The 27,459-nt window shown below is 40.9% G+C and overlaps 1 protein-coding gene across 1 annotated transcript in view; it reads right to left on the bottom strand.

Annotated features, from left to right (window-relative positions):
• Window positions 1-27,459, bottom strand: part of GALNT16 (polypeptide N-acetylgalactosaminyltransferase 16) — a 247,414-nt gene that overhangs the window by 32,211 nt on the left and 187,744 nt on the right. The window contains exons 7-12 of the mRNA XM_089521755.1: window positions 24,215-24,302; window positions 15,109-15,193; window positions 12,801-12,904; window positions 9,161-9,287; window positions 4,868-4,960; window positions 4,225-4,308 (exon numbers count right to left, since the gene is read on the bottom strand). Of these exons, the coding sequence (XP_089377881.1) occupies window positions 4,225-4,308; window positions 4,868-4,960; window positions 9,161-9,287; window positions 12,801-12,904; window positions 15,109-15,193; window positions 24,215-24,302 (581 nt within the window). The remainder of the gene's footprint in view (window positions 1-4,224; window positions 4,309-4,867; window positions 4,961-9,160; window positions 9,288-12,800; window positions 12,905-15,108; window positions 15,194-24,214; window positions 24,303-27,459) is intronic.

Raw genomic sequence — 27,459 nt, 5'->3', positions numbered from 1 at the left:
GACTACACTGTAATTTTTGAAAAGAATTTTTGCAAGATAAAGTTAACGATTGTAACAGACAAAGGCGGGGAATTTTTATCTAATGAATTGTTTTATTGGTTTCAAAAGGTTGGCATAACACACCACACGACAAATCCTGCATGTCCCAGTGAGGATGGGCTTGCAGAGAGAAAGATTCAAGAAATCAAAAAGATAACTGCTTGTATGATGGCTGACGGGGGTGTAAGTGATAATTTTTGGGGTGAAGCTGTTTTGACGGCAGTACACATTACCAATAGGCTCTATCATTCAGTAATAGATGACATTCCTTATAGAGTTCTATATGGTAGAATTCCAAACTTTAAATATCTAAGAATTTTTGGTCAATATGCATATGTGTACACACCTGCATGCTTTAGAAACAAAGGTGAACCCAAGAGTAGAAGAATGATGTTTTTAGGGTATTCTGGAAATAGTTACTAAGGTGCTTTCCGCACCGCCATTTGGGACGTCCTCCGGACGTCCCATTTTAAAAAAGGGGCGTCTCTTTTAGACGCCCCATGGCCTAGTACGGACTCCGTCCGTACAAGATGGCGGCGCCCCTTCTACATGGGCGCCGCCATCTTTACGCATCGGACGCACAGCGTCCAGACGCGTCGCGCCGCTGCTGACGTAGCGAGCGCGCCCCTGGCGCCTCGCTACGTCGCAAACGCGACGCAAAAAGAAGCTCCGTTTTGGAGCTTCTTTTTTCGGTCCGCGCGGGAGTCGGGCCGTTTGAAGGCTCCGGCTCCCCCGCGGACCTTCTGGCGGCGGTGCCAGACCGCTGCAAAGCGGCGGTCTGTACCCCGCCAAATTCTATTTGGGAGGAAAAGAAGTGAGACATTCGAGATCTGCCAATTTTGAAAGATATGCTGGTTGGGAAAAACTCCATGCAAATAAGGAAGTGTTTGTGAAGCTAGGAAACTCAAGTGAGGCAGAGACACAGACCCAAAGCCAAGCATCTCCAGGAAATGGAGGGGTTATAGTAAAACCAGAAGAAAAACCATCCACAAGTAGCAGTGATAGCTCCTCAGATAGTGAAATGTCCAGACCAAAAACCACACGCATGACAGAGGACAAGAGATTCAGTAAGAAAGCCACAACTTCCAGTGTAGACAGAGATGAGGAAGAAAGAGGTAGAACAACAGAGTTAGTACCTAGACGTAGTCAAAGAACTAGAAAATCTCCTGACAGATTTGTGGTGACCAATGCAAAAGCTTGTTTGGTTTTTGAAGAACCAGAAAGTTTTGCTGAAATAGAAAAACTTCCTAGAGAGGAACAGGAGAAATGGTGTGAAGCAATGGAGTGTGAATTTGATTGCTTAGAAAAGAAAGATGTTTTTGAAATAGTGGAAAGACCCAAGGATAGACAAGTCATTGGTTGCAAGTGGGTTTATAAAAGGAAAGACATGCCTGATGGTATTGTGAAATATAAGGCAAGGTTGGTAGCAAAAGGCTTTTCACAGGAACAGTTTGAAGATTATGACAAAAAATTTTCTCCAACCGCAAAAGCAGAAAGTTTAAGAATGATATTAGCAGTTGCAGGAAAGAGAGATCTGATAGTAAAGCATTTTGATTTTGAAACGGCTTATCTAAATGCCAATCTAGAAGAAGAAATTTTCATGGAGCAACCTCAAGGTTTTGAAGTAAGTGGTAGTCAGAAAGTGTACAGGTTAAAGAAAGCATTATACGGTCTCAAGCAAAGTGCTAGAGCATGGAATTTGTGCATCAACGATGAATTGGAGAAGTTAGGCTACAAGAGAAGTGTTGCAGATGCTTGTGTATACACGAAAGGAGATGTAATTTTGTTGATCTATGTGGACGATTTGTGCGTTGCAGCCAAATCAAAGAAAGAAATTAAGTTAGTGAAAAAAGAACTGTCAGAGAAATTTGTGTTGAAAGATTTAGGTATGTTGAAGTCTTACTTAGGGATAAATGTAGAATGGACTGAAGAAGGGCATTGTTTGCTGAGTCAAAGCAAGAAAATTCAAAGGTTAATTGAGAAATGTGGTTTACAGAGTGCAAAGGTTGTGAAAACTCCGATGACTACAAGTTTCGTGTCAGAGGAAGTTACAAGAGCTTTTGAGGATAAAAGATTGTTTAGAAGTATTGTTGGATCTTTACAGTTTATTTCTAGCCATACCAGACCAGACATCTCGTACGCCGTGCATGTTTTGGCAAGAAGAGTGAACGACCCGAGAATTGAGGATTGGACAGCAGTGAAACATTTGGTTAGGTATCTGAAAGGAACCATAGACAAGAGATTGATAATTAGAAAAAGCAATGCTGATTTAGAATGTTATGTAGATAGTTCTTTTGCTTCGGAATCAGGAGACAAAAAGTCAGTGACTGGAATGATTATAAGATACAGCAAAAGTCCCGTTGTGTGGAGAAGTAGAAAACAGACAAACGTAGCATTGAGCACTAGTGAGGCTGAGTTCGCAGCTTTGAAAGAACTCACAAATGAGATACAATGGATTGAACAGTTATAGATTGATTTGAATGAAAGCTTTAAAATTCCTGTAGAAATTCATGAAGATTCGCAGTCCTGTATAGCAATGGCAGAAACAGAAAGTCTGAAAAACAGAACCAAGTACGTAGGCGTAAGATATCAGAACGTAAGAGAAATGGTCCAGAAGGGAAAAATAGAGTTAAAGTACATAGAGACACAACACAACATTGCAGACATTTTTACAAAGGCTTTGACAGTTGAAAAACACGAGAGATTGTCTCAGTTGATTGGAATGACAATATAATTCACATACAATATTCTATTTCGGAGGGGATTGGAAGACATCTTCAGCCAATTCTCAGAGCTACTGGTCAAACTGGTTGTTCTTCCGCTGACCAGGGGGGTGAGAGTGAAAGCCAGGAGAAGAGCTGCAACTCCCATCATCCCTAACACTGTTTATATATAAAATATGTTCAAATTATCTTTTATACTATGATAGAAAATATCTCGCCATAAGAGGAAAGTTTTGTTGTTATGTGCCTTCAAGTTGCCTGTGAATTATGGCAAATCATGGGACTTTCTTGAAAAGGTTAAGGGTTCATTTAACCTATAATGTCTGCTCATTCTCATGAAGTACCTGTGGGTAACTCAGGTTCAAGGTCCTGCTTTCTTTATTTTGTTGTTCTTTATCTTTAAACCAAATCAGACTAAGCCCATCAAAAAATGACAGTCATTGTCCTCTGTCAAGAAAGACACATGGGCTGGCACCCTGCTGGTTACTCCCAAATAGAGTAGACTTATCGAATAAAATATTAAATGGTGAATCAACACATTGGTAAGTTTCATTGATTCAATGGGTTTACTCTAATCAAGACTAACAACAGGTTTTAGACCATGGCATATTTAGCTGTTTCAACTCAAAGGGAAAAAAGATATTGCAATCCAATGTGGTCATTCACAGAATATTGGAATCACACCATTGACAATGACAGCACCATGTCAAATCACTGGCAGACTGCTTGTAGGAACACATGAACACAGCCACTGTTGTTTGAGTCCCTTGGCATCTTCAGTGTATATGAGAATGTCTCTGTTTCCCTCAGGACTCACTCCTGCTCTTTAGCACATTCAGTGACAAAAGATCTGATGTTTTCACAGAATGAAGTGCTATATACCATATTTATTTCGGCAATACAACTCTGTTTTACATCCAATTTAATTCAGAAGTCCAACCTGACTATTTTAAATCATAGCAAAAGCTTTCACAATTGAATGAATTAATTCTAATAACAGTGAAGTTTAACTCCTTAACGTATTCCCAGAGCTATTTCTCAAGAAACTGTCACCTTTCTCACTGATATAATACCTTATTCCATTATATTTTTTGAGTGGGTTATTTATTTCTAAATTTTGTCTTCCCAAATTTCTCACAAAAGGATGAGGTATCTTACTTATGAAGGTCTAATGCTTCTGTTCCTTCACTCTGCAAGAATGTGAGCACAACCCACTGTGCCTTTCACCATCTTTCTTTCCCTATAATAACCTTTCCTCTCTGTTTTGTGGTTCAAGATCAAAAGTTCAAGCTGCAAAAATGAAGAGGCATTTAGTTCAAATGGAGACAAAGGTCAGGCAGGGCCATTTGGGGAAGGGAAATCTGTTCCAGAAAAGAACCTCCCCCTATTGGAGAAATACCTGACACTGCTTTACACCCACAACATTATTATAAGAAACCTGCAGACTCAAAGAATGACTCACTTGAGTTCAGGGTAAACATTCTCCAAGTACCACTGGAAGGATTTACAGTTCAGCTTCCTACGCTGCTCCACACGGTCTGCAATACTGAAAGCAAAAGCAAATTGTTCCCATCTTTTTTGTGAAAATGAACAAAAGAGATTTGGAGAACACATGTACATTTATAGAAATATTAAATGCATATAAGACTGAGGTGAAACTACCATACACTGGATATGTTAATCTGGTTTTTGAATCATGGCTGGCAACCTGTTGGTGAATTATGGTGCCTTAAGAGAGACCTAAGCCATCACAATTCTTTTGTTGTTGTTGTTATAGAGGTCAAAATTCTCTACTGATTGTGTGACCAGCAAAATCTTCCCCAAATCCACCTTTTCTCAAACTGCAGCCACCCAAACCCAGCTATTTCCCAGTGGGTAGAAAATAAAGGGAACAGGAGACAAGTATCCAGCTTTTTTACTAAAGTTGGACACAGATGAATGACATCATCTTCAGGGACCTCCAGAGGACCCCTCTGGAGGAGCATATAGATCGGTGCATATCTGGATTCAAAAGGGCAATTCTTTTAAGCATCTCTTCTCTCTTCAATGCAATTTAAAAGAGAGGGCTTACAAGAAAGGCCCTCTTCCTAGTTCAGGATGCTTACCTTCCAAATGACTTTCCAATGGCAGAGGGGCGGGCCTCATAGTAATACTGTTTGTACTCATCCATCCATACTTCTGCTGTACGTTTGGTATTTCTGCAGGTGGTACAGAAGAAACAATCTGAGACACTATTACTTTGCCACACACTTTGCCATAACTCAAAATTAGAATATATTTTACAGCGATGGTAGACAGCTTCTGCAGAGCTGGAGACCAATGTCACTCCCCTCTCCTATGACATGCTGCAGGCTGTAGCTACTGAATTTTGGCAGCAAATCATTTTAAATACCCCAATTTCTTGCTTTAAAGACATCTGGTAGTTTGTTGCAAAAATTCAGCAGCACAATTTCCTACTGAACTTCAGCAGCTAGGCTGCATGCTGCTCATCCCTATTTTGCTGAAACATCCTACCTCCCTAGCTGGCATAACAACACTAAATTTGGAAGCACAAAAAGAAATATCTCAAAAGCAGCAAGCAGTTGATGAGGGGGTTTGCCACATGTATCTGCAGTACATTGACAAAGCACAGTTACCATGTAGTAGGGAAGGATCAGATGTACTGAAAGAAGGCATCTCATGCCTGCCTCCCAACTGGTGTATTAACAAACACAAGTGCTGTGTTACTCAGTGTAAATGTTCTCCTTATTTAGACATACCATGTTCCATGATTTTTCTTAACTGACTCCAATAGCCTTTTAGGTGATATTCCCAAATTAGCCTACCCGTACCCTCACTCACCACCCACAACAAACCAAAAGCAGAAACAAAATGGGGTTTTCAAGTAGAATGGGGTGGGCGGGTGAAGTGCATTTCTGGGAATTCACACAGACACACATACACATACCCCAAGAATACTTTTGTGCTCCCAGAGACCTTTCCCAACCTCCCTTTTTCTGGCAAAAAGGCAGCTAACTGATACTGTTGTAAGTCTCCAGAAATGACCATTCAATTTTGAAAAGTCGCAGATTCTTTCTTTACTATGAACAATAACAAAAACAAACTCTCATTTTTCAAAACTAGAATTGTTCTCTGGTTCCTTCTGTGGGTTGTTAATAATAATAATAATAATAATAATAATAATAATAATAATAATAATTTTATTTATATACCGCTATTCCTGTGTAGATCATAGCGGTTTCCAACAACAAATGGCAACAAAAACAATTATAAGCAACATATATTCCCAACAGTGTACAAACCAACCACCCATAACAATTGAAACTATACAGCATCTAAAACCAATTATTACAAAGCATTAAAACCATAACAAATAGCTGAATTGAACAGTATTCATCATCAAAGGGAGACAAAAGATAACATTAAGGCACATGGGGGAAAGCCTGGCGGAATAGGAAGGTCTTCAAATTCCTCTTGAATACATCAAGGGAGGTGACAACGCAGAGCTCGTCGGGCAGGGAGTTCCAAAGCTGTGGGGCTGAGATAGAAAATGCCCTCGGAGATGAAGTATATCTTGCTTTAGGAACTCTTAATAAATGTTTCCCACCTGATCTGAGAGTGCGAGGCGGACTGTATGGGGAGAGGCAATCCTCCAAGTACCCTGGATTTGGGTGGGGTTTTTGTGGGGGCAGTTTGTGCAATCTTAGAGAATCCTAGAGCATAGTTATCCCCCTTGGGATAGCACAAAACAAATTACAGTGGGCCCTTGGTATCCACTGGGCTTGGGTTCCAAGACACCCCCCACTCCTGGATAGCAAAATCCATGGATGCTCAAGTCCCATTATGTACAATGGTGCGGCAAAATGTTGTCCCTTGTATGAAATGGCAAAGTCAAGGTTTGCTTTAGGGATTTTTTAAAAATTTCAAGCAGTGAATGGTGAAATCAGTGGATGCAGAATCCATGGATATGGATTCACTGTATTGCTGTGTAATTGGCTGGCTGCGTTACAATCACATTTCACTACTCTGATATGACACTCAAACAAGTCCTATAACAGCTACTCAGTTGCTTTCACTGCTGCCATAATTCTATGGCATATCTAGAAGATTCAGATGCCTCAGCTGTAATTCCTAACCCTCTGGCATACCTGAGGCTATAAAATGTGCAAAATATTTAACAGGATTAAAGGAGAGACTATAACTGAGACATATGGATTGTTCATATGTCCCACAGAGCTATAGTATAGGAGATGAGACCAAGTGGCTCACTGCTGGAGAACTTGCTTGGCTGCCACATGGGGTTAGGAAAGTGCTATACCGCTTTTCCTCTATGTAATTACTCGCAGAAAGATGGCCAATTGTTTTGTGTTCTTTCACACAAACCACTGCAAGAGATATTTGGTCTTCCAGAAGTTTTGGACTACGAGTCCCATAGTCCCTTCGTATTTGCCATGCAGATAGGGCTGATGTGAGTTGTAGGTCAAAGCATCTAGGCCTAGATCCAATTGTGTCATTCACTTGTGCAGCTCCTGTTCCAAGTGGCTGTGCTTTTTTCGAACTTACACAAGGCCTCCAGTGGACAAAAGCCACTCTCTGCCTCCACCATTAGATGGTTCTTGCTGCTCCCTTTCTTCCCTTAGCCCTTTTCTGTGCCTCTTCCTCCCAGTACCTCCACTTCCCTTCTCTAGGGTGCACTGTATAGCTGCTTACTACCATTGTTCATTAGCTAATCACCCTTTTTGTGTGATTGTCCATTACTCCAAGTGGCTGGGACTTGGAGCAGCTGGAGCTTTTGCAAAGATGGTGGCCAGCTGCCCGACTACAGCAAAACACCAAAAGGGAATGCAGCATAGCTGAGAAGATAGCCTTTTTGTGCTGGAAAGTTATGGGTTCCCCACCTCTTCTATAAGATAACATGAATGAGAAATATGAAACATGGCATGCTCAAAATAATAGGAAGGTTTAACTATACAAAGCAATATTGCTTTCTTCAGTGTACTTTCAATTTTGTAAACAAAACAATATTGTTCTATGTTATGCAGCAGTTGAGCAGTCAGGAACAGATGTTTCCTTTGATCTGTTATGTGAGGGTACTGGCTAAAATGGAGGAAAAAAAGGTGAGTTGGTTGCTTCCTTACAGCAACATTGTTTCCTGTAAGTGTTACAATTTGTGGGATCTTACACAGATATTAACACTAGTTTATTACAGACCATGAGTATTATATCTGATAAAGATTCACTCTCAGTTTTAAAAATTATTTATACTCATTTGTGGTTCTTGTCAAATACCCTTTACAGTTTTTTATGAACAGATACTGCATTATCACACAAAATACTGGATTAGCAAAGTGCTTCTTCAAAGTACCACAAAGGTTAAGTAACACTCCAGTTCTCAAGTATAATTCCAATCAACATAATTGAGACACAAATAATAATTTAAAAAAGTATTTCCTGAATGTCAGAAAAGTGTGGGCTACAAATCTGAATTAAGAGACACAAGAAAATAAGGTGATAATTTTGGCCAGGAATATTCAATTAGCTTTCACAATTCTTCCAGATTTATATTAAGTGGCAAATTCATATTAAGGAATAAATTGCTAAAATAACCGAAAGAGGCTGGCACCACCAGGTTTAAATGAATACTGCCCTCCATAGCTGGGAAAAGTTACCCTTCTGGACAGCAACTCCCAGAATTTCCCAAAAGCAGTGGTGCCCTTAGTTGGGTACTCCCTGCACTGGTTGACACGTCAGAAAATGGGTGACATCTAGTAAGGGGTGAGCTTGCCCCCTCCCAGTTTCGCTGTGGCAGTGGCCACTGCAGCAGTGAAGGAGAAGGGCAAGTGTACCTCTCCTGGTTTTGCCATGGTGATGGCTCCCTACTCCCTCCTAAAGAGGAGGACACCACCATGGTGAAGGAGAAGGAAGAGCCTGTCCCTCCTGGCTTTGCTGTGATGGCAGTTTCCTCCTGAGGAGGAGGCTATGGTGGCCATGAAGGAGAAGGGTGAATGCACCCCTCCTGGCTTCGCCACTGTGGCAGCTTCCTCCTGAAGAGGAAGCCATGGCAGCGACAAAGTAGACGGGTGAGCATGCCCCTCCTGGCTTGGACATGGTGGTACATTCATCTTGAGGAGGAGGTCATGGCAGCAGCAAAGGAGAGAGCATGTGACCCTTCCAGCTTTGCCTCCTGAGGAGGCCACAGAAGCGACGAAGGAGAAGGGCAAACATCCTTTTTTTGTCCCCCATTATCCCCCCTGCACCTGGTGACACCGGGGGGGGGGGGGATGTTGCTGCCCAAAAGCAGAGGTTCCGGAAGTTGCAGTCCAAAAAGGTAACATTTCCAAGCCCTACCACAATCTTCCCATTTTCTGAATTGCAGTCAAAGAGTGAGGTATTCCTACTTAATATAGGTCAGTGCGTTGCCCTCTGGGAAGTCATATGGGTGGCGTTTCCGGAAGACATGGCCCACTCGGCTGCAGGGAACGATCTCCAAGCTACCTCCACACATCCAGACTCGGAAAGAAAGCTCTAGAAAAGACCCAAGGCAATAAAAAAAATGAAGTGAAACAAGGTCCACTAGCCTCCCTAGTTTCTCTTATCAGACCTCACTACAATTTTCTGGCCTTTTCAGCTGGGATCTTCTTAAAAGCTGTCCAAAAGTATAACATTATTCTCTTTTAGGTATTCTGTTTGTCCTATGTTCTTAGTGCTCATCTCTTTACAATAGAAGAATCTTCTTTTCATGGGCTGGTCTATCAAAACTGAACTAGTCTCTTTTAGAGAATAATGTGTGTAGAATTTGCATGAGAGAGCAGAAAGGGGCAGAAAATGGATGAAAAGCCTACAATCTTAAGGGCATTGATGATAATAGGCAGATATACTATATTAGGAAACACTGTGGTGTTCAAAATAAAACATTTCAGCCACATTCACAACAGAGATGAAAGAGTTGCCAAAAGATTTATGGGAATTCTGGAAAAAAACATGTAATCTGCTTTAATCACTGCTTCAGGGGATGCCTGCAATGGTCACTGTTCATGCAGTTTAATATCATTATATACTGCCAGTGCTTGTGCAGTCCAAACATATAATAGGAATGGATGTTGGTGTTGCAAACTCTGGTCATCAAAAGCAGAATGAACACTAAAAAAACAAAAACCCAAAAAATCCTGAATGCTTTTATTTTCCTAGTATTTGAAGTCCCTTAGTTTTCAATCAATTGTATACTGGTGAAGCTTATCCTTTCTGTGTAACCTTGCTACAAAACCCCAAACTCAACTATTGATTTGTACTGTTTAGCAATCTGGTTTCCTACAGCAGAGTCTGACCCTGTTTATTTAAACAGAGACATTTCTGCCTCCCTCCCTTTTGCTTCCAGGGGCTTTGCTGCCCTGGAATGAAATTCAATTTTTTTAAGGATCAGAAGACCACTAGAGCTTTGATGTTGAAAAGCTCATTTGAATCACTGAAGAGAGGTGACCTTGCCAAGGCTTACGGGTCTAGCCTCTTGTGTTTCGTATCTGTCACTTTGGTCAAGCTCCCCATCTGCATATTTATTTGGAGACACAAAGAAAACATTAGAAGAGGGGGACAGAATGGGCTTTCATGGACATTTTGCATTATCAATTGTCTATGATGTGCTCCTCTTCTGGCCACTGAAGATTAATTTAAGATCAGACTTACCCAACCCAGTGCCTTCCTGATGTTTTAGACTGCATCACCGCCAATCAGCAAGGCCAAATGGCAGAGCTTACTGGAGTTCTACCCTAAAACAGCTGGGAGGCACAAAGCTGGGGAACATGGCATTCGATCAGTGGTCTCCAAACTTTTTGCTCTACCAACACCTCTTAGGTGCTAACACTAATGCCGCCCAATGCCTGTTTCTTAAAATTAGGTCTACTGTTTCTGCAACAGTCAAGAACGTCTACCTCAGCCTTGCCCAGCACCACTACCTCAGCCTGTCATTTGTGAATATAGCAGTAGCAGTATTCCAGGCCTGCTCCTCCCTCTCACCCACGCTGAACTTACAGCAAAAGGAAGGTCAGCTGGCTAGCTGCTCAGTTAGTGACCGGGTGCAAAGGGAGAAGCAACAGAGTAGCCAGTCACCTTGGGAGCAGCAACTGAGCAGCTGGCTGAGCAGTTACTGAGAAGCCCCTTGCTTGTGCTGGCCTTGTGGCAAAGGCTAGTGCAGGTAAGAGGCATCTTGGCTACTGCTTGATCAGCTGCTCAGTCGCTGCTCCATTTGCACCCAGTCACTCTGGGTGCAACAACCAAGGAGCTGGCTGAGCAGCAACTGAGAAGCCTCTCGCCCATGCTAGCCTTGTGCCAAAGGCTAGTGCAGGTGAGAAGTGTCTCGGCTGCTCAGTTGCTGGTCCGAAGGTTATCGGGTGCAAAAGGAGAAGCTTCTCCCAAGCAAGGAAGCACTCTTAATCCTTCACCAGGGTGGAGGGAGATGCAGCCAGCTTATCACTTTTCTCCCTGGTAAGGAAGTACTCTCAGACTGAAAGAGACAATGGATTCTTTTCAAGAATTGGCCCTAGATATTCCTCCCTCTCCTTTTCCAGAGTCATGCCTTCCCCACACAGCTTCAAGTCATTCCCCCCAACCAAATTGTTTCTTCTGCTACCTTTCCTCTCAGGCTGTTCGATGAAAGAAAGGAAGAACAGCAGTGCAGCTCCAACCTGCCAGCCAAGTTCCAGCAAAGCACACAAAGCTTAAGAATGTGAAAACCCCTTTTTGCCACACTGCCACATGCTCTACCTCCTCATCCCACTATGATCCTAAAGGCCAATGGTTCCACTTGTCTTTCTTACATGGCAGTACTTTGTCTGACGCTCCCCCCACTGCCCATTTTTTTCCTCACTGCCCCCCTGCCAACCTATTTTCACTCACTGCCTCCTGGATCCTTCCACCACACTGAGGAAGGGTATACCACCCACTCTGGGAGTCACTATATTAGATAGTAAAAAAAACACAATGGCTAGTGACACATGCAATTTAGTGGGCCAGGAAGACCAGACAAATCAATGCATCATACTCTAATTCCTAGATCAGGAGTAGGGAATCTGTACTCCTCCAGATATTGCTGGATTCAGACTCCTATCACCCTGAGCCAGACTGAACAGTAATTAAGAGGTGAATGGCCATAGATTCTCACTCTCTGTCCTCAATCCTGGCCTTCATCCCCAACCTCTAGTTACTTCTAGAACTCATTTCAGAAATACAGTTGATGGTCACTACACCCAGGTCTATAGTGTCACCCACCTGATTAAATTCTTGGCCACTTTATAAGAAGTTTTTAGAAAGGAAGTGAGCAACTTTCTCTTCAGCTAATATGTTACTATAATCTGAATTTGATAAGTTTAACTGGGAAGCATTTATCTATACTTGTCTGCAATCGGTGTTGACTTTAGTGGCATTTAAAAGATATTACAGTTAATTATGGTTTTATTGTATTAAACTATTTATAAAAACTGCTTTTAGAGTCTGCTGGTTGAAAAGCTGGCTAGAAACAAAACAGATCTGCACTCAACATTTTAAATTTTTTCTCCTTTACTCCCCAGCATGCTCCAAAACTTCTAAACACCCTCAATTTTGCAACACTCTCTTTTTTCTGCTCCTTGTCTTCTTGTGTCTAGACATACTCCAACATCTTTAGGCCTACTTACAAGCCAGAGATTGGAAGTATTACTTTTGGGACAATTTCCAGAATCCTCCAGGCTGCATGGGATTCTGGGAGTTATGGTCCAAACATGCAATGTTCCGAAATGTAATGTGCTCAATGTGAAATTTTCAACTGGTGTAAAAAAAAAATAACCTAAAAGGCAGTTTTTAAGATATTTCCTCCTTTTGGATCCCTATCCACCTAAAAATGTCTGTTTGAGAGTAGATACCGTGTGAGAGTCAAAGTTCCAATCAACAGTATTCTCAACAAGGATAAACTGCTATGTTGTGTAAATGTGGGGCTATGAATTCCAAGACTGACTTGTGAAAGACTACTGAAAGTAGGCAGAACATGGAGAAATCAAAATACCAGCTCACCAAAGTTTTCTCCTCCCCAGATATCCATCTGTGTGTCATATTTTCCAAGATGGTTAAACCAAGACTTATCGATCACAAAGATGCCTCCTGCTATGACAGGCGTTCTACCAAAAAAAGAGGGGGGGGGGCAGGAAAAGGCACACACATAACATAAATAGAGTGTCCTTAAAAACGAAGGGACAATTTACATTGTGCAGCATTTTGTTTGATGTAGAATGCTTTAGAAAAATAATAATTAGTCTGCAGAAACTTACTGCAAATTGAAGAAGATTTAATAGGAGCAATATCTTATCATGATTAAGGCTTTAGAAGTGAGTAACAAGATCAAAGATACCCTCAGAGTCCGCTCCATATATATACTTCTTAACTATTGTTAAATTTACATTAATACCAGTGGTAGTCTGGTTTTGGGTTGCATAGCAAGCTTCAGATCTTGTTTAAGAATCCTTGCTAGGCAAGGACCTGTGGTTAATGTATTTGTCAGGATAACAATTAACTGTGGTTGAGGGAGTTGACATCACAGGGTACATAAACCCAATTTACACCTGATTATGAGTCTACATACTGATCTTACAAGGAATTAAGGGATTGTCCTATTTAACTTATATCAGCCTTATGTTTATGAAACATGTAAGCAGGTGAAAGAACCTGAAGCAAAATGTAGTTAACCTAATTTTGCACATTACACTGAAAGAATATCCCAACAAGTGCTTCTTTTAGTTACAGTGGAACCCTTTTCTCCCAATTATATACTAGTTGCTGGAAAATATGCATGGGTCACACACTACTATTGCACCTTGCTTGTGAACTTTCCATAGGAAAATGGCTATCCTCTGTGTGAACATAATGCTGAGCCAGCAGGGTACTTCTTACATTCTTAAGATGGAGAAAGGCCCTTGAGGAAAGCAGCCAAGTGTTCTCCCTCACCCCATGAACTAGAAACCAGGCTATGGAATTCATTGTTCATACAAATCAAAGATATAGCTGTGTTAGGTCTGAAACAGACAGGCCAAAAGGGACACCATAAGGCTGCATTGGGGGCATGGCATTTAGATGATGCACACCCTGATCACAGCCTATAGCCGACCCAACACCACTCTAAACAAGAAGAACCAGCCTGTAAAGGAGTGGAAAAAACCTGCTCCTCTCCAGAGTCCAGTTTGAAACAGTGGTGGTGGGCTGGATTGGGGCTATGTGCATGTGGTTGCTGCGGCCGTCTGCTTTGCCCCTTTGTCTGTAGAATCAGTATGTAAAGAGATCTTGTAGCACCTTTGAGATGAACTGAAAGAAAGAAGTGGCAGTATGAGCTTTTATAGACTTAAGTCTATTTCTTCAGATGCATTTGGTGGAGTGGAAAGCCAGTGAAAGACTTATATATTCCCTTGGTATGTGAGAATGTCAATTCATATTCAAAATGAAAAGGTCTGTCCCTGGCTTTACACTTCACTAAATGCACCTGAGGAAGTATACTTAAGTCTACGAAAGCTCATGCTGCCAACTTCTTTCTTTCAGTTTGTCTCAAAGGTGCTATATTGTCCATACAAGTCACAATTACAAAATGGACCAGTAGAGATCAGAAAAAGCTCAGCAAGCCGGATGCTTGGACTCCAGAGGCTCGATGCACTGTACTACTGCAAAGAACCCCCAAATTCAGACGATCTAAACATGGTCCATATAATTTTTTCTCTCATAAGCATAGGGCCAAATGATACCTGTGTCAGTCCATGACTTATGAGATTCTTCATTTAGTCAGAAAGAGAATCCTTATTACAATGCAGCTAGATATAATGCCCTGTACCTGAATTTTAATGCTAATTTTCAGAATACCAAAAATAAATTTGGTAGTGAATACATAGATTACCATAGAAAGCACATGCTGATGACTTTGCCTAGACCTTGCTGGAAACATTAGACTGTTCCAGTTGCCGCTCACACACCAGCTTGGAAGTACGTGATTCCCACTAGACAATGGTAATAATTTTTAAAGTGAAGACAGTGACATTTCCCCTACCTCACAAAGGTGATATCAACACATATTCATTACAGTCTGAAAAACCAATATATTATGCATTGCCTATTATATTAATGCAGGCCCCCTTGAGCAAGATATTGAGTTGCAAATATTTGTCAGGAATATTAAAACTCTTTAGGGAACAATAGGTATTGATTATCCTTTGCTCATAAACGAACCCGCACATGATCCATGAACACTTCCTATAAGAACATCAATGAATGAAGCAACTGCTTATTTCAGACAAAATATGTCTAAAAGTGAGATTCAAAGCAAAAGCTGCTCAGATGAGTTTACCGTATGGACTGCGTAGGGTCTGTTCTGGACAACTTTTGCTCAATGGGGATCTGCTCCCACTTAAAATGAAGACTCCAGTCAAACCCTAAAACATGAACAGAGGACTATAAGAAAACATTGGAAAACCAGTAATAAGAAAATCTGAGTAATCTGAAAGTGAGCAGTGTTAGCTTCAAATTTACATATAGGATGCACCAGGAACAACTGGCAAGGACTGTCTAAGACAGGGATTCAAGCTAGAGCTGTTCAGAATACTTGCAAATGTTGTCTTCCACAAGAAAGAGTGTATCAACATATTAAGACATGCCACAGAAAATGATTACCTGCAAATATGTATATCTCACAGATTTTTTGCTCATTTTTTTTGCCAAAACAAAAATACAAATATGTGAAAAATCACTGGAAAATGTGCAAAAACTCTTGTACTCTCTCTCACTGGAGAAACAATTTTGAAATAATTTGTTCTTGCAAGCAAGAGCTATGTAAGTGAACATTTACAGCCTCACTTCCATTTGTGGTCAATGCTGTGATGAGAATGTTATTCCAATGTGAGTTTCCTGTGAAAAAAGAAAAGTAGTTGGGCATAATGAGACAAGAAATTGAAATGCATTGCAATGCACTGTACTGTATTGTATTTATTTCTACCAAAATAGGTATAAGGTGGAAAATAAAACTGCTAATCGCATTTTGCTGTTATATACATTTATTGTAGGACCACATTTAGAATATTGTTTATAGCTGTGGTTATCATTTCTCTTAAGAAATGTGACATTGAGAAAGGTACAGAAAAGGTCACCCAAAATGATCAAGGGGCTAGATCAGCTCCTCTGTGAGGAAAGGCTTGGCGCTGTTCAGTTTGGAAAAATGACAGAAAGTAAAGACATGAGGGAGGTGTATAAAATTTTGCATGGTGTGGAAAAAATGGAGGGGGGGAAACATTTGCCTTTTTCATAATATGATATACCACGGTCATCTACTCAAGCTGAATGGTGGGAGATTTAGGACAGATAAAAGAGGGACACTTCTTTGAGTGCAAAATAAATAAATAAATACTCAATCAAGATGTAGATAAAGCTACCACAAGCAGTAGTGATGGCTGCCAACTTGGATGCCTTTCAAATGGAATCAGACAGATAAGGATGGGGCTATCAATGGCTACTAGTCATTAGCTACACAGTTTATATATTACACCTAATATCAGAGGGAGTATGCTTCTGAGTGTATACTAGTTCCTCTGAGAACACAAGTTGTTGAGTGCTACTGAACTCATGTCCTACTTTAGGTCTTGCTGTAGGCAACTGTTTGACAATGTGGAAACAGTATGCTTGACTAGATAGGCCTTTGGCCTGGTGCAGCACGACTGTTCTTATACTGGCAGTGACAACACAAGATTGTTATTCCTGCACCCAGCTGAGCAATAGTCTTGTGTTAAGTATTTAGAAATGGTTATTCCTTCTGTCCAGGAACAGGATGATGTTATCAGAATGAGAACACTTTGTTTGTGAGTTAGTTATAGCAAAGGATATGAAAAGCCAAACCTGTCTCCATGGACGGTATATCCACACTGCACAATTATATCACATTGATACCACTTTAACTGCCATGACTCCATTCTATGGAATCCTGGGAGTTGTAGTTTGGTGAAGTACTTAGAATTCTCTAGGGCACTTCCCTGAGCTACAGAACCACAGGCTTTTTGGCAGAAGAATCTAAAGCATTCCATTGGATGGAGGTATGACAATTAAGTTGGTATCAAAGTGCAATAATAATAATAATAATAGATTTATCTATAGCCTGCCCAATCAGTAGGAATCTGGGCGGTTTACAACAGTAAAAATGCATTAGAAATACAATAAAATACTAATTGATCCCTTCTCAACCCCCTCACCAATATTAAAACTACAATTAAACAATCAACGTTTAAAAACAATAAAATGCTATACAGCATTAGGTTAAAATTAAAAACAATTTGGCGGGCAGAGAGACATACATCACAAAATTGAGATCCTATTTGTAAACATACACAAAGGGAGGATAATGTAGATGCATCTTTTGTTATAGTATTAATGGTCTGCATTGAAAATCCAGGCAATTGGTTCTAATCACTTGATTACTGACCAAACTTTAGACTAATGCAAGACTATTTGAGAGATTGCATCTCCCCATATGAACCTACTAGAGCTCTAAGATCTCCAGGGAAAGGCTTTCTCTAGGTCCCACCACCATCACAGGCTGACTTGGTGAGGAGATGGGAGACAGTCTTTTTGGTGGCTGCTCCCACCCTCTAGATCACCCTTCCCTGGGAGGCTAGACTGGCCCCTTTCCTCTTGGTCTTTCACCTGACAAGCAAAAACATTTTTATTTAGGCAGGCTTTTTAACATAACAGTGATGTCATGGTGTTTTTAATATGGGATGTGTGTTTTGGTTATGTTTTAACTTTTTGTATGTTTTTATGTTAATCTTATACTGTTTAAAATAGATGATTTTAACTTTTTGAATTCTTATTGTAAAGTTTTAAAATGTTTTTATATTGTGAGCCACCTTGGGTCCCTTGCTGAGAGAAAGGTGGCACAAAAATGAAATAAGTAAATAATACAATAAATAAATCTGTCTCTTCTTATGTTCTTAGGCGGGATACAAACCGCCATATAGTACGTATTGTATACGTACTAGGGTTAGGAAGGGGCGGTGCTTCCGCACTCCCCTAACCCTAGTACGTATACAATACGTACAAGATGGCGGCGCCCCTTCCACATGGGCGCCGCCATCTTCACGTACTGGACGTATAGCGTCCAGACGTGTCGCAGCGCTAATGACGTCATGAATGCGCCCTTGGCACTTTCGCAACGTCATCAGTGCGCCGCGGAAAGAAGCTCCTTAATGGACCTTCTTTTTTGCTCCGCGCGGGAGCCGCGCGGTTTGGCTGCTGCAGCTCCCGTGCGGAGCAAATGGCGCCGGCGGGGCAACGCCGTTTGTATCCCGCCTTAGTTTCACAGCTGTGACTGCATCAACATATCTAGCTCAGCATTGGTTGCTTGGTGGTGATTTTTATTTCTGGGCTTATGATCTGAAGGCAACAAGAGCCTGCTTTACAATGGCAATATGCAGGCTGCTACCCAGGCCTAGAGGTGTCCCCATAGATGCTCCTTGGTGGTATTTTATCTGTGCTCAATTACATTCCAAATCTTCCAATATGCGTTTCCAGAGAGAAATGCAGTAATTAGTGCTTCAGCCTTCCACTCAGGCTGTCCTATGCCTCATTGGTTGCCAAAGTTATGAGACATTAATCAGGCGTCTCAGTGGGATGACATGTATTTCCGGCAACGCAGTCTCTCTGTTTGTTGTAATTGGCTTTTCCCCATGCGCATCACATAAAATGCTGTCTGATTTACAGTTTTTGCAAATTGAGCAGATCCTATGGGAAGGTAGGTAGATGGCAGGAGGTGCATGCAAGTAAGATCTGCAGAACTGAAAGGGAACAAAGCTGAGGTGTGTAGTTGCAAAAGGAAAAATAAGATAATAATACAGTGCGCCCACATTGTATGCATACACTGGAAGTCAGTGCCAGAAGAAGCCTTGGCACATCTGGAAAGGGTAATGGCGTGCGCACCCGTAGCGTGCCACCACTTGCACAAGCCCCATTATCTTCAATGGGGCTCGAGCATACGCAAAATTCTCCTTACGTGGGGGGTCCAGAACTGATCCACCACATAAGGCAAGGGCCCACTGTAAAAGTAATAACAGTGAGGGTAATAACAGCTTCAAAAAACTGACAAAAGTGTGTGATGCCTACGAGACCTCTGAGGAAAAAGAATCATAGAATCATAGAATCGTAGAGTTGGAAGAGACCACTAGGGCCATCCAGTCCAACCCCCTGCCATGCAGGAAATCCAAATCAAAGCATCCCTGACAGATGGCCATCCAGCCTCTATTTAAAGACCTCCAAGGAAGGAGACTCTATCACCCTCCGAGGGAGTGCATTCCACTATCGAACAGCCCTTACTGTCAGGAAGTTCTTCCTAATGTTGAGGTGGAATCTCTTTTCCTGTAGCTTGCATCCATTGTTCCGGGTTCTGTTCTCTGGAGCAGAAGAAAACAAGCTTGTTCCCTCCTCAATATGACATCCCTTCAAATATTTAAACAGGGCTATCATATCACCTCTTAACCTTCTTTTCTCCAGGCTAAACATCCCCAGCTCCCTAAGTCGTTCCTCATAGGGCATGGTTTCCAGACCCTTCACCATTTTGTGGAGTAGCTGGGTTTCTTGCATTGGGGATCCATATTAAGGCAAAGAAGGAAGACAAATCTAATGTTGGCTATACAGAGGAATTATGTATTTGCCTGAATTATTCAGCACCCAGTTTTAGAAGAGTCACTGTTCATCTACTGCATCAAAAACATCAAAATGGAAAGCTCTTCTATTACTTCAGCAGTGAAGCTGCTGCTTCCAGGTCCCATCTTGTACCCAAAGTTTGGAAATGTGACTCACAGAACTCTCCAAAACAGCAGCAGTTGTATTCATTTGGTTGGAGGTCCAACCCAGGAGTTTAAATCCCCAAAAGTAACTTTTTCCACGCTCTACAAATACCATTCAGGTAACCCCTGGAATGCTTAGATCATGTAAAAGGGCATATGACATCCGTACCTGCGAAATCCTCCCCACCACCACCCAGCAGATGACAACACTGGCCCACAGCCGATAATCAACTTATCATGCAGGAAAATCTTCTGACACTTGCTTATCCTTTTGTATTAATGAGAAATGGTGTGCTTTTATTCTGACATACAAGTGTAGTAAAAGTTGAAGAGGTGGGGTTTATCAACTGGTAAAACATTCCCATATTTGCCTCTTAGTAAATGGATTATATATATGAGTAAGCAATAGACTTCTCCATGGTGCAGAGGGAAATGATATTTGTCAAATGGCTATTTCTAGACCACAAATTTGCAGAATTGCAGAAGAGTAAGTTATAAAGCATTGTACTGAATTATAAACCATTTAACAGTTTCTGTTTCATGAAGGCCCAAAACACACTTCAGGCTGCATTGGGGGCATGGAGTTTACATGGCACATGCCCTGCATGTGGCTAGAAGCCATGCCCAGCCCGAAGAACCAGGTCAGGAGTGGATATAATCCGCTCCTTACAGTGGCCCAGTTCAAAACTGCAGCTGCAGGCCAGATTGGGACCAGACCCGTGTGGTCACCACAGCCCCGTCTTGAACGGTGTCAGTGTGGTCCTAGCAGAGTCCTTTAGGTCCATCTGACTTGAGCCTTAGTGTTAATTAAAGAACACTAAATTCTTTAAATTAACAACTAAATGTAAAGTTCTTAGAGGGGAAATCAAGGCAGACGTGTTTATTGATATATAGCAACCTTTCATTGCTTTTGTAAGCAGTCCATCTGATAGCCTGAGACCACTGGGGTTTCAGCATAAATATTATATTTATTTGTTACAGGATCTTTGATACTTTACAGTTTGGAAAATGTAGATTCAGGATTAGTCACTGGAAAGGGAGGAAAGAAAAATATATTTATACTATGGTGGAAACCGATTCTGTCCTTGAGAAGGTTCCTTCTGAATGTAATCTTTTATGACATTTGGTGATGTAACGGTACTTATAATTTTGCCTTGGCATTATGTGTTGGTATTTGAAATAAACTAATACAAAATATTATGGGAAAATTGTTGGTATGATGGCTATAGATGAAGCAATAGAATGGAGGTGGCCGGATGATGAATGTGGATCATACAATGGCAAAAGCAGAAGAATTTGAACATTCAAGATTTTCCAAGCAAGAGCCTAATGCTATCTCATCCAAGGTCTTACAGGTGCCTCCAGACTCATTTGAGATTCCTGTTCTTGAGGAAGAAAACTGGTAAACAGCACAGAACACCAGTCCTACCGTTCATTATTCCTCCTACAAAGTATGGGAAATGGAGAGACCTGATAAAGCCATGAAGGTGTATAAAATTCTACATAGTGTAGAGAAAGTGGATAGGGAGAGGGTTTTCTCCTTGTCTTGTAATACCAGAAACTGGTGTTATCAAACAAAGCCAAACAGTGGGAGATTCAGGACAAATGAAAAAAATATATCTTCACATAGCATACAGTTAGAATATGAAATCCTTGGACGGCTTTAAATGGTGATTAAATGAATTTATGGAACATAAGGCTACCAATAGCTGCAAGTCATTATGGCTATGTACTATATTCAGCATTAGAATCATTATGCCTCTGTATGTCAGTTGCTTGGGAACATAAACTGGGTGCATTATTGTGCCCATGTTCTGCATATGGATGTCCCAGCTTGGCAAATGTGGTAACAGAACCCTAGACTACATGGGCCTTTGATTAGATCCAGCACAGTTCTTTTTATGTTCTTAAATTTAACCTCTGATAGTTAAATTCCTACAGTGTGGGGCTTGTGAGCATGTGTTTGTGTGTGAAACTGTAATAATATCTCTGCAGGATTTTTTGTGCAGTTTTGTGCAAGTTACATGATGCAGGTGCTAGGAGAATCTTGTCTATAGATGGCTTCATAGCTTAAAAAGCAAAGCCACAGATAATTTCACAAACCAAAAAGCAACATAATATTTTTGAAAGGCCCAAATTAGCAGCACCAGGTCTCCAAGACTGAGGGACAAGATGAACCAAGAAAGGAACTGGTAGCAGCAACCTAAATCCAGGAAGGGATATCCATTAATGGAACTGTCAGTGGAATTGGGAGGGGGGGTCCCCTCGCAACAGTAGTCCACCTGTTTGGAGTAAACATCTAGAGTTAGTTTCCAGACATTGTCAAAGGCTATAGGAGAGAGAGGATGGGAAGAAATGTCACATTGGTGCCAGCACAATGCTGGATCTAGGGCTGTATCCACATTGCGTAATTATAGTATATTGATTCCATTTTAACTGCTATGACTTTATTCTGTGGAATGCTGGGATTTGTACTTTGATGTGGTCCTTAGAATTCTCTGCCAAAGAGCTCTAATGTTGCAATTCAGGGGAGTGGCCTGGAGAATTGTACAAATCCTAGATTTCTGTGGGATGCAGCCACAGCACTTCAATTACATATCCAATACTACCAGTTTTCTACTTTTTTACAGAACTCTCCAATGTATTTTAAGTTTTCTTTTATAACTGCATAGCAGTGGTACAATTAGGTAACTTCAGAAGAGGGGTGAGCACATGCACATAAACAAACAAACAAACAAACAAACAAGCTTCATTTATATACCGCTTCATACTGCCTAAGCAGTGTCTAAGCGGTTTACAACTGTAAGCTAATTTGCCCCCAACAATCTGGGTACTCATTTACCGACCTCGGAAGGATTGCATGTTCCCCTTCTGATCCCAATCAATACTGGGAGAACCAAATTATAATGGCATGGTCTTCCTAACCCAGTTTAGATGGAAATGATTGCTATATATGTGAAACACAGAATGAATTTTTTTCTTCCCATCATTCCATGCTTCACAATTTCTTCCACATTCCTGCTATATGTGGTGTGAGCAGGTGGAGTGGGGGAGGAATGATGGTCAACTCTGGCCAAAAACAAAAACAAAAAATCTCTGAGCATGTTCAGTTTTGCATTTTGTAGCCCAAACCAAGGATAAAATGAATTTTTCTTCTGCCTTGATGCAAAATACATCTATTTATGAATAAATACTATTTTCTTACAGAAAATTATAATATATATTTTAACTGAAAAGTACTATAATGACCATATGTATCCATATAGACAGCCAAGTGGCCACTTCTGAATACCAAATGTTATTAACAGCAAGAAACTAGTGCTGGTTGGGTTCCATGTCAGTGGGTAGTGAATCCATTTAATTTAGAACGTTTAAAGGAGCTCTCCAAATGCTGAAAGCTATTGCAGTGATAGGATTTAGCACTATCCTTTAAAGCAGTGGTTCCCAACCTTCCTAATGCCACGACCCTTTAATACAGCTCCTCATGTTGTGGTGACCCAAACCCATGAAATTATTTTTGTTGCTACTTCATAACTATAATTAAATAGGTGTTTTCCAATGGTCTTAAACAACCCCCTTGAAAGGGTCATTCGACCCCCAAAGGGGTCCCGACCCACAGGTTGGGAACCACTGCTTTAAAGTCTCAGCTAGACCCCAGCATATCCCATGTTCCACTGACATGGAAAATACCTGCTGTCCATGGGAGGGGAAAACGGCTGTCATGGTGACCAGCATCAAATCTGGAGGGCCTTGCCATGTATGTGTAGTTTGCCCATGCCCCTGCCATCTACTATTCTCTGGATTGACATATGGAAGTCTCCTGGGCTGCAGGACCTGAGCTTCGGTCCCAAGCATCAGACCACTTGCATCACTACAATGAAGTTCAGATGGTACTTTCTCCAAGCATGTGTTTTTTAAAAGCTGAAGGTTGCATTCTGTACTGAGTACAGAGCAAGAATGGGTCCTCCAGGTGTTGGACTTTAGCTCCCCTCAACCCTCCCCACTGGCTGTTCTGGATGGGGTTGACAGAAATGGTAGTTCAGCAACATCTGGAGGGCCACCTGTTTTCCAAGAGATATGGACCATACAGGTCAATGTTCCATAACTGTAGCCATAAAGATTCCCAAATACACACACACACACAGAGGGAGAGAGAGAGGGGGACAGAGAGAGAGAGAGGGACACAGAGAGAGAGGGACAGAGAGAGAGTGAGTGAGTGAGTCCTTGGTATCTGCTGGCGTTGTTGGTGCCAGAACTCCCTGTGAATACCAAAATCAATGGATGCTCCAGTCCCATTAAATACAAGGAAGTCGTGAAATGGTGTCCGTTAAACAAAATAGCAAAATCAAGGTTTATTTTTTGGAATGTATATCTTTTTGGAATATTTTCAAATGGTGGAAGGTTGAACCTGTCAATAAAGAATCCATGGATGTAGAGGGGTGAACATATCATGAGGTTATAACTGACATTGTCAATGTCACTGACAATGTCAATATAACTGACATTGAGGATCAAATGGAATAAACTGTGTTGGGGTGATTCAGTGAGAAAAGGAGGGAGATGGGTGGGGGAAAGAAGGAGAAGAAGGGAGAAAGATTTTTGCAGAATTTACTTATTCACCTTACCTACCTCCCCTCAAATCTGCTGATGCTGCTAAGTAGGCAAAATTGTCCAGGCTTATCACATCAATGATAGGACTCACCACTCGAGTATAATCCTGAAAGAAGAGAAAAAAAGAAAGGAAATTAGAATTTTGCCTAGAGGGAGAGATTAAGCTTCAGGAAATCAGAGACCATGAGATTTATGTACATGGTAGAATGAGAAGAACATTTGCATACTGCATTGTATCCCTTTGTTATCTCCAGGTTTTTTTTGTTTGTTTTTGTTTTGTTTTTGCTGGTACCAAGAAAGAATCTCTGGCTTTTGAATATAAGATAGTAGTACCCCTTATTTTTGTGGTAGCAACACTTCCACATTTAGAAAAAGGGAGAGATGTCTAATGCAATGGCTAAAGCTAGATGCCTATTCTTGATTTCCAAACATAAATATAGTTTCAAAGATTTATTGATCAGTCACTAAAAGATTGTGAAAGTGTACAATTAATTTTTGATTTCCTGAAGTAATCCTAGGAATAACTGGTGGTGGTTTAGCATTATAAAACTTTAGCATTAGCAACCTTAGCATGCCTATACTAACTGCTAGTTTGGATGTTTACAGACTTCTTCTTTGCTTTGCCATGTCTAATCTCTTCTATCATCACTCTAACACTCAGCAGTTTTCTCCTCTCTCTCTCTCTCTTCTCCATTAGACTATGCATTTGATTATCGGCAAGTATTGTAAGTAAAGTTAACTTAAAAAGTTAAAAGACAGTGTGTAGGATGTGGGGTGCAAATGTGGGTGGGAATGGCTGTTGTTCAGCTGTTGCCTTGCCAGTTTGATTGCTCCACTTAAAGGACTTCTCATTTCCCAAAAGTAGAAATTGCTACTTCTAAAGGAAGTTACTTCTGCTTTCTGTTCCATTAGGGAAATACTGTATATAAAGTCTTCTAACTGGGAACTTGAGCAATAAGACTACTTATAAAGCAGGTGTGAGTATGTCTGTGTGTGTGCACCTTCAAGTTACCTGTCAACTTCTAGTGACCCCCATGAACTTCACAGCGTTTTCTTAGGCAAAGAATAATCAGAGGTGGCTTTGCCAGTTTCTTCCTATGAAATAAAGCCTACAGCACTTGGTATTTGTTGGTGGTCTCCCATCCAACTATAAACCAAGGCTGACTCTGTTTAGTTTCCAAGATCATATGAAAACAGGCACCTCTAGAGTATTTAGGCCATTCTTAAGAAAGTGTATCTTGCCTAAGGTCACCAAAGCTATGTCTGCACTGCAAAAACAATCCAGTTTGACACCACTTTAACTGCCATGGCTCAGTGCTAAGGAACTCTGGGAATTGAAGTTTGATGTAACACCAGAACTCTCTGACAGAAAAGGCTAAATGACTCACAAAACTACAGTTTCCAGAATTCCATAGCACTGACCCATAGCAGTTAAAGTAGTATCAAACTGGATTATTTCTGCAGTGTGGATGTAGCCCTAGTGGGTTTTCATGGTTTGGGGTTTTAAAATTTAGTCTCCCAGAGTCTAGTCCAACACTTAAACTACTATATCATGCTAGCAGCAAGTAGTTTCTAGTCTGGTAAATGTAACTTTTACATGGGTAAGGGATAGAATTCATCCCTTTTTGAGTAAAATTAAGGCTTTCATGTTGTCATATATCAAGTGTCACACTTAAGCTTTCCTCTGCTACAGAATCCAAATTATATAAAAAACAGAGTTTGGAAAAGTTACTTTTCCATGTTGGCTGGGGGAATTTGAGAGCTGAAGCCCAAAAAAGCAATATTTCCAAGTTCTTGTTAGATCTTCAGCATATTGGGAATTCAGATGAATGAATTTGGTTGTACAATTTTGCACATCACGGATTTAAAAATAGAGATAGTAGGACAGGAACACATTAAAATAATAAACAGCTTTAGAAGGGTGAACTGATGCAGACATGGTCCTTAAGGGAAACTCATAAAGAAACTCTGGGGGTTCAATGTCTTCATAGGGGCTAAGAAAAACAAAGGAGTGAGCAATAAGGTCATTTCCATCTAAGCTGGTTTAATGCCAACAGACATGGCAGATGTTTTGTGTTTAGCCAGTTAAAGTCTATGGGCCAGAGAAAACAGGCAGAGCACTGACAAGCTCCAAGAGATCTAAATGCCAACTAGCACTGTGCATCAAAAGAAGTGATTTCAGAAATGGTGGCTTTGTAAACTGTGTGTGAAGCAACTGTCCAAAGTGAGGGAAGTTGTCTAGGATGCAGCTCTTGTAACTGTTACCACCTCCCACACCACCTCCAAGATAAAAAGCTTGGGAATTATAGTTTTTCCAGGATGTTATTAATTTTGTTAGGGGTCTAAAGCTTTCCACACACAAGTGCATTTTGCGGAGGAGAAGGAATGACTGGTAAATATACTAAACCAAGCTGGGGGGTGGATGATAATTTTAAAAACACGTTAATTAAATTTTGGACTACAGCTCAAATCTTATCCAGCAACTGGATTCTAGGAGTTATTGTCCAAAAAAGGAATGTTTCCAAGACATTTATTTATTTATTTTTGATTCCATCTTCCTCTCAGAGAGTGACCCAAGGCAGCTTACAGAAGGAAATATATTAATTGAAGAAGAGACACTTCCTACGAATCTACAATGGTTGACACTACTTAATCCATCCTCTCATCCACAATTTCAGTCTGTTATTTCTACTTAGTCTCCACTGACTTGAGAAACCTGGCTAATTTAAAATATCTCCAAAACAAAAGGCAGATTTGAACTTTATATATTCAAGCATGACAATCTGGAAAAAAATATGTGTGAGTATATGAACCTGCTCATCCCACTGTCTGTTCAGAAAAAAATATATTGGAACCAGATCTACGTCTGTATTGTTGGACTGCCCAGGTCCATCTTTCTATATAGAGCAGCAGTCACAAAATTGCCACTGGTATTGCCAGCAGCACAATTTTATGAGCAAATATAATGCAGACATTTATGAGCTGCTGAGAAGGAGGATTTATTGAGCAGGGGATTTTTAAAGCCTCAGGATTTAAGGTTTCACCTTCTTCCTCCTCTTGGTTCTAAGATGAACATATATGTCACTTGCACCTATAGCAGTTTTTCCCACCTGTCCCCTGGGATCTTCTTACAACTACCTGAGAACTGAGAAATGAAGAAGCAGGCCTCAAAGGCAGCAGGAAGATCAGCCTTCCCTATTCCACTGCTTTTTGTCACTGCAGACTTTTTATCTGCACTGTCGCATCCTCTCCCTGACCCCTTT

Source organism: Sceloporus occidentalis, unplaced genomic scaffold (assembly GCF_023333645.1).
Source record: "Sceloporus occidentalis isolate IW3139 unplaced genomic scaffold, rSceOcc1.0.p SCAF_4, whole genome shotgun sequence".
NCBI lineage: Eukaryota > Metazoa > Chordata > Lepidosauria > Squamata > Phrynosomatidae > Sceloporus > Sceloporus occidentalis.
Note: the sequence above shows the minus strand (reverse complement) of the source record. Positions and strands in the feature narration are given on the sequence as shown.